An 8,194-nucleotide genomic window follows, 5' to 3' on the forward strand; every position below is an offset into this window, starting at 1 on the left:
TTCTTGTTTCAAAAGTGTTAATCGAAGAAGACGCAGCAGAGACGTTTGTGGGAAGTGTGTTCGGGAAGGAGAGGGCTAGAGTTTTTTAGAAAGAATCAGACGTCTGAGAGCTTGGCTTCGAAATGGAACGAAGAGTCCAGAAGGACCAGAATTTCTAGAACCATATCAACGCGTCGAGATCCCGTAGAAGCAGGTTTCTTTTCCACAATGACCAACACGTGTATGCAAAGGGTAAAATTGTAAATTCACTGTGCAAAATGAAAAAAAATAGCTGTGAATGGGCAGCAGCTCAAGGACAGTTCTGCCAAAACACTGCTCATGAACAGTGCTTTCCACCGGGTTTTAGTATATAGATAATGTACATTACCCTTGCACATGTTTATTAATATGCATAAATCATAAATCTTTCACTCGAGATTCTGTATTCTATTCTTATTTTTTAAATAGTGCTTTGCTTAAAGAAAAAGGTAATTCGAAATTGTAAGGGGGCACGGGAAAAAACATAGAATAATTCTGAAAAATATGATAATGATGATGGACCACCATTTTCTTTAAACATAATGAGACAAACGAATCATTATAATTCATGATATAATTACATAATACATCAAAGGAGTTTCAGTAAACAACAACTGGACTTTAGTTTCAGAAAACAAAAGATTTATAATGATAAAATGTGCTTAACCAAGCCATCCAAAGACTGGCATGAAGAGGCACCTTCTTTGAGGCAAAGATTTGCCTTTTCCATCAACTTTAAGGCTCTCTTTTTTATCTCTTCCCCTTCTTTTTCAACCATCAGTCTTCTAATTGTTCTTTCAACCTCACCTCTCCCAATCCCGTGCTCCAACTGCAGCCCTACCTTCCAAACATCGCTCACATATCTTGCATTCAACATTTGTTCACTAAAACATGGCGTGCAAATCATAGGGACCCCTTCACAAATGCTCTCCAGTATAGAATTCCAACCACAGTGAGTCCAAAAGACTCCAACTGCTGGATGGGCCAACACTTCTTTTTGTGGAGACCATTTCACAATATGGGCCTTCTCGTTCAACGCTTCTAAAAACCCATTAGGCAATACTTTAAGCCAATCCAACTCTTCAACTAATCCAGGTCGAATCCCCCACAAAAAAGGTTGGCCACTGTTGGCCAAGCCCCAAGCAATCTCCAAAAATTTAGCTTGGTCTATCTTGGCAACGCTCCCAAAGCTAACATAAGCAACAGATTTTGGCGCTTGAGTGTTTAGCCATGAAATGCATCTTTGGTCTTGTGCTAATAAACTAGTTGAAGAAGAAGAGGTTGTAGGGCCACACTTGTGAAATGGACCTAGTGAGAAAATTGGAATATTAGGGTAATATTCTTGGTGAATTGTGGCAAGTGCATGTCCCTCAAGATCTTCAAAAGTATTGCAGATGAAACCATGAGAAGCCTTGGGCTCATTTGCGACGTTGGTTATCAGTTGATAGTAATCTTCAGGATCGCAATTGGGCATCATTGGTAGGTCTTTAAATTTGATAGGTGAAAGCTCCATCACCGGCTCTTCTAGTCGAGAATCTAATTATTTTCAAATAGAAAGCCAAATATAAGGTTTCTAGTAAGTATACATATTTTGCCTTTTATTGCATATTCTAAAATCCTAATTTACAAGGAGGGAGAGTAAGGAATATAAATGCTAACCTAGCTAACTAACCTAACTCAAATATGCATAAGTTGCCTAAGTGCCAACTTGGGATCGCTTCTAGAAGTACTAAAACTTTTTTTGGGTAACCAAAAGCATTTTTGGATCTATAGAGTGATTTCTGAAGAAGAAGAAGAAGAAGAAGAAGAAGAAGAAGAAGAAGAAGAATCACTTTGAAGTTTTTTTTTCCAAGAAACATTTGAGTTTTTAATAATTTTTTTGACAGGTTTATAATAAAAGCACATATTGCATAATCGCTTAGGAGTAAAAACAAAATGCTACTTACAAAAAGAATCTGAAACGAGTCATTAGTCTTGGTATGGTGTTATCAGTCTATTATTCATATTGCGTGGATTAATTAGTAAAAATGATGAGACAAAAATATATTTGACAATAGGGTTTTGTTGACTTGAGATTGTACCTTGTATTGGTAGGTAACCCTTTTCTTTGAGAAGTGGAAATGCAGCATAAACAGCGAAGGAAGCGGCACTCCCGGTACTTAACATGATCCTCGGCAGCTTAAAGCTCTCCGCAACCGATCCAGTGAAGTCAAAGAAAGGGTCGGAGATCAAGCATGCAATGGGGTCCTTATCGGATAACAATCCGGCCAAGCATTCTCTGAAAGGCTCAACACATTTAGCATTTAGAATAGAAAGAAGAACGGTGAAATCCTTGAGGGAGACCTCGGTTTCTGTCAGGTCAACAGGGATTGAATGGTAGGTGAAGTATGGGTTTCGGGTTGAAGGATTGAGGGAGTTGAAGTTGGTGTGGATGATGGCTATGGAGAAGCCTTTGGAATGCAGAATGTTGGCCAGTTCCAGCATAGGGTTTATGTGCCCCTGGAAGGGCAGTGGGAAGAGTATCAGTTTCCTGACTTCGCTTTGCTCCATTTTTGAATCGACAATGTTTATGTTTGTTTAGCTTGTGAGTCGTGACTTATGAGCTTAAATTTATTGCTGAATGCTGAGCTTGGAAAATATTATATGGCTTATTTTTTTTTAAGCATTATCTTATTTGATGGCTCTGTTGAAGTTTATTTTATTTCCTAAATCTCACATGTCCACCACGAGCTCCTTTTGTCGTTACTACTTTTTGTGGTTACTTACAAGTGATCTTTTACCAGTAAGTCTCACATCCTCTACTTCTTCAACCCCAACTTCATCTACTTCACCACCACCACCTACACGTTTTTCTACCCGTACCAAAGGGGCACACTCTTACTTAAAGGACTAAATTTGCTCACCTGATTTTACCACCACACCAATCTTTGTCTTCCGCAACCAATCCTTTCAGAGGTACTTGTTATCCACTTTGTAATTTTATTTCTTCTAAATGGTATTCACCGAGATATCTTTCTTTCGTTAACTCTATTAGTCGTAGTTTGGAGCCTTCTTCGTTTGCATAACCGACCATTGCAGGGTGGGGCAATCCAACAACTATACTTTCGATTGGAGGGGAAGTGACGAAGTGTTTACACACGATAAATCATGCTGATAATCCACAGATAAAAGGATTCATTACTTAATTGAAATTATTGACTAAGCCCAATGGTTTACTATTCATGCACATACCCTTGCTCATGTTTATGCATATATCTTTAACTCGAAGTTCTGTATTCAAATCATATTTCTTTAATAGTGCTTTACATAAAGAAAAAGATAATTGGATAATTGTGATGGAGCAAGAGAAAAAAACAGAATAATTCTGAAGAATAAGATAAAGATAATGGACCATATTTTTTTTAAAACACGACGACACATAAGCATCATGATAATTCATGATATAATACATGATACGTGAACGGAGTTTAAAAAACAACTGGATTTTAGTTTCAAAAACAATTTATAATGATAAAATATGATTAACAAAGCCATTCAAAGATTGGACGAAGAGCCACCTTCTTTGAGGCAAAGATTTGCCTGTTCCGTCAACTTTAAGGCTCTCTCTTTGATCTCTTCCCCTTCTTTCTCAACCATCAATCTTCTAATTGTTCTTTCAACCTCGCCTCTCTCAATCCCATGCACCAATAGCCCTACCTTCCAAACATTACTTATAAATCTTGTATCCACCATTTGACCACTTAAAAATGACGTACAAATCATAGGGACCTCTTCACAAATGCTCTCTAATGTAGAATTCCAACCTCAATGAGTTCAAAAATCTCCGACTGCTTGGTGGGCTAACACTTCTTTTTGTGAAGCCCATTTACAACATGATCCCTCTCATTCAACGCTTCTAGAAATCCGTTAGGCAACACTTCTATCTCTTGACCTAATCTGGGTCGAGTGTCCCACAAAAAAGGTTGGCCACTGTTGGCCAAGCCCCAAGGAATCTCCAAAAAGTGAGCTTGATCTATCTTGGCATTGCTCCCAAAGCTACATAAGCAACATATTTTGGCGCTTGAGTGTTTAGCCATGAAATGCAACTTTGGTCTTGTGCTAATAAACTATTTGAAGAAGAAGAGGTTGTTGGGCCCCACTTGTGAAATGGACCTATTGGAAAAATTAGAATAATGTGGTAATATGCTTGGCGAATTGGCAAGTTTTCACGTCATTCAAGATCTTCATGTAGAAGCCCAGAACTACTAGAGCACAAAAGAAGTTAGAGAGAAGAGGAGAAAATGTAGAGAGAGAAATGATTGTAATGAACTGATTCTTATTACTTGGTAATGTTATTACACTTAAGAGCATATATAGCCATTGGCTTTTGTACAACAATACCCTTATCTAACTAGGGATGTGAAATCCACACACCTCATTTTACTTCTCACATACCTTTTTAATTTTCAACCGTCAGATCGGATGAATTGAAGAAGATCAACGGACATAATTTTAGAATCCTGATGTAGTCAGCTAGGATTTTAACGGATTTTTATTGAGTCTATACAAATCTATATGTATTCAAAAATTTATAAATTTTGATGGATTCCATTGAATGAGTGATTTTGTAGGATTTGAGAAGAGAAGCTCAAAAAGACTATAAAGAATCCTACCTCCACCCTTAGGGTTTCTTTCTAACCCCCTTCGAATTCTTTCTTTCTCTCTCTCTCTCTCTCTCTCTCTCTCTCTCTCTCTCTCTCTCTCTCTCTCTCCACTCTGCAACCGAACTTTCTTTCCTTCTCTCTTCCCATTTCATTGAAAATATTTTATCTTACCTGCTAATTATCCACTCTTCAACCGAGATTCTTTCTCTCTTTTTCAATGAAATGGACAAAGGTAAATCAAATAATTTCCACTCTGCAACCGAGCTTTCTTTCTTTCTCCACTTTGCAACCGAGATTCTTTCTCTCTTTTTGGAGGTGTATAACACGCAAAGGCAAATCAAGCTAATTATCCACTGCATCCCTCCCTGACGAGGTAATCTACGCATTCATTGCTAATACTGAGATTGTTTTCCTATTTAATAGGAGTGAACCTATTTACAGTGTTGGGAGAACTGGGCATTTTAAATTAAGGTTTAGGAGAATTGGGCATCCGAAAAACATGGAGGATTGGGAGAACTAGGCATTTTACATTGGATGGCAAGGCATTTTAAATGACAAGAAATCTCTCCAAATCCATTCAAATCTTTAATCAAAATCCATAAGAATCCTTGAAAATCCATTTGAAAGTTGTAAGGATTCTACAATTCTTTGAAATCTATCACTCAAAAAAGTCTTTTAAAATCCTATGAAATCCAAATTGACTACATCCTCCTAAAATTTGATGGACCGGATAATTAAGCGGGTGCTTATTTAGTACAAGAGTGCACCAAACAACTGCTTCTGTATTATGAATCATATCCAGTATGTTATCTGACGTGTCAAACGAGGCCAAAGGTAGTTGAACACTTGAGATTATGTATTCAATTCTCATTTTTTCAATTAATCTTTTGTATAAAGAAAAAGGTAGTTGAACACTTGTAATGGCACAAGGGAAAAAGATACGACAATTATGAAAGATATGATAAAGATGATGGACAACCATTTTCTTTAAACATAATGAGACAGACGAATCATGATAATTATTGATATAATACATCATACATAAAAGGAATTTTAAAAACAATATCTAGATGTTAGTTTAAAAAACAAACGATTTATAACGATAAAATGTGTTTAACCAAGCCATCCAAAGATTTGTACGAAGAGCCACCTTCTTTGAGGCAAAGATTTGCCTTTTCCTTCAATTTTAGGGCTCTCTCTTTGAACTCTTCCCCTTCTTTCTCAACCATTAGTCTTCTAATTATTCTTTCAACCTCACCTCTCTCAATCCCGTGCTCCAATTGCAGCCCTATCTTCCAAACATCACTCACAAATCTTGCATCCACCATTTGATCGCTGAAACATGGCATACAAATCCATTGGGCAACACTTCAAGCCCTCTTGTTCAATGTTCAATGTTTCAGCGAAATCCATTGGGCAACACTTCAAGCCAATCTGACTCTTGAACTAATCCGGGTCAAACCACCCACAAAAAGGATTGGCCACTATTGGCCAACCCCCAAGCAATCTCCAAAAATTGAGCTTGATCTATCTTGGCAAGGCTCCCAAAGCTAACATAAGCAACAGATTTTGGCGCTTGAGTGTTTAGCCATGAAATGCAACTTTGGTCTTGTGCTAACAAACTACTTGAAGAAGAAGAGGTTGCAAGGCTACACTTGTGAAATGGACCTATTGGGAAAATTGGAATATTGGGGTAATATTCTTGGCGAATTGTGGCAAGTCCATGTCCTTCAAGATCTTCAAAAGTATTGAAAATGAGTCCATAAGAAGCCTTGGATTCATTTGTCGTGTTGGTTATCAGTTGATAGAAATCCTCAGGGTCGCAATTGGGCATCGTGGGTAGGTCTTTAACTTTGATAGGTGAAAGCTCCGTTACTGGCTCTTCTAGTCGAGAATCTAATTATTGTCAAAATAGAAGGTCAATTGTAAGTTTTCTAGTCGAGAGTCTAATTATTGTCAAAATAGGAAGCCAAATATGAGATAAAAAAAAAAAAAAAAAAAAAAAAAAAAAAAGACAATCGATAATAGAGTTTTGTTGGCTTGAGATTGTACTTGATATTGGTAGGTAACCCTTTTCCTTGAGAAGTGGAATTGCAGAATAAACAACAAAGGAAGCGGCACCCCCGGTCCTTAACATCATCCTCGGCAGCTTAAAGCTCTCCGCAACAGATCGAGTGAAGTCGAAGAGAAGGTCGGTGATCAAGCATGCAATGGTGCCCTCCAAATTAACGTCATCGGATAACAGCCCGGCCAAGCATTCTCTGAAAGGCTCAACACATTTAGCATTTAGAATAGAAACAAAAACGATTAAATCCTTAATGGATACCTCGTTTTCTGTCAAGTCAACAGGGATTGAATGGTAGGTGAAGTGTGGATTTAGGGTTGAAGGATTGAGGGAGTTGAAGTTGGTGTAGATGATGGCTATGGAGAAGCCTTTGGAATGCAGAATATTGGCCAGTTCCAGCATAGGGTTTATGTGCCCTTGGAAGGGAAATGGGAAGAGGACCAGTCTCCTGCCTTTGCTTTGTTCCATTTTCCAATCGACAGTGTTTACGTTTGTTTAGCTTGTGACTGTGAACTTATTGTGAATGCTGACTGATGAGGCGGCGGAGCTCGAGAAAAAATATTTTTTAATGTGTTCGAAACATGATTATACACAGATATTTTATTATACAAGTGAAGAAACAAATGAAAGTATTCTACTCTCACTTATATAGTAACATATAACCTACCTTAGGAAAATATATAATATGGGAAATTTGCTCACGCATGACGCAACCCTGGAACCTTATCTTATTGATGGCTCTGTTGAAGTTGATTTTTTCCTCACCCCACATGTCCACCACCAACTCCTTCTGTCGTTCCTATTTTTCTGTGGTTGCTGACAAAGATATACAAGAAAAATCTTTGTCTATATTTACCAATTGGGTTTTGCGCTTATTTAAAGGGACTCTTCTATTTGTAGTCATTCGATAAAAATCGAACGGCTCATGATGGTTGGTCAGGAGGATCATCTCCATTAGCTCAAGAGAGGATCCAAATCCCATTTTGCCTATGGGCGGTACCCTTGTATTCCTTCATAGTCCCATTAGTAATAATATACCCCCGTTGATCTTCTGCAACATGCCATATTCCACGATGGTCTCTTCTCTTCTTCTCTCTCAAAATCCCCTTGTGGAACCAGAGACTACCGAACACTTCCCTCCTCCTCCGTCCTCCTCTTGAAACAACGGGAACCATAAAACACCGCCACACAATTACAAAAGTGCCCCCGTATTCTCACTATACAAACCCCTCTCCCCCAACGCACCAAAATCAGAATCAATCCAATGTGTTTTTCTTATCAGTTTAGGTCTATTGACCATATTTCTACACGTGACCATTTTGTTATTATGGTAAACGGAAAAACTAAAATTACTAAGTTATGTATCTTTGCATTGGAACACTTGAAAACCCTTCACAGTTTACTTCTTGGACAAGGCATCAGAAAATATTCAAAGGAGTTTCTGCTGATGAGACCTGGGGTAACTTTT

The 8,194-nt window shown here is 38.0% G+C and overlaps 1 protein-coding gene and 1 pseudogene across 2 annotated transcripts; both read right to left on the reverse strand.

Moving 5' to 3' along the window:
* Positions 1–508: 508 nt before the first annotated feature.
* LOC137719472 (UDP-glycosyltransferase 76F1-like) lies at positions 509–2,599 on the reverse strand. Its single transcript, XM_068458507.2, has 2 exons — positions 2,100–2,599; positions 509–1,554 (listed from the first exon to the last, which is right to left on the reverse strand). Exons 1-2 carry the CDS (start codon positions 2,566–2,568, stop codon positions 662–664), a joined length of 1,362 nt encoding a protein of 453 aa, XP_068314608.1. The 5' UTR covers positions 2,569–2,599; the 3' UTR covers positions 509–661.
* A 921-nt stretch (positions 2,600–3,520) lies between these two features.
* On the reverse strand, positions 3,521–7,340 carry LOC137719407 (UDP-glycosyltransferase 76F1-like; annotated as a pseudogene). Its single transcript, XR_015962745.1, has 3 exons — positions 6,714–7,340; positions 6,085–6,557; positions 3,521–3,941 (listed from the first exon to the last, which is right to left on the reverse strand). The product of XR_015962745.1 is annotated as a UDP-glycosyltransferase 76F1-like (transcript).
* Between the last annotated feature and the right edge of the window lie 854 nt (positions 7,341–8,194).

Source organism: Pyrus communis, chromosome 1, assembly GCF_041283825.1.
Source record: "Pyrus communis isolate YQ-2024b chromosome 1, ASM4128382v1, whole genome shotgun sequence".
NCBI classification, from domain to species: domain Eukaryota; kingdom Viridiplantae; phylum Streptophyta; class Magnoliopsida; order Rosales; family Rosaceae; genus Pyrus; species Pyrus communis.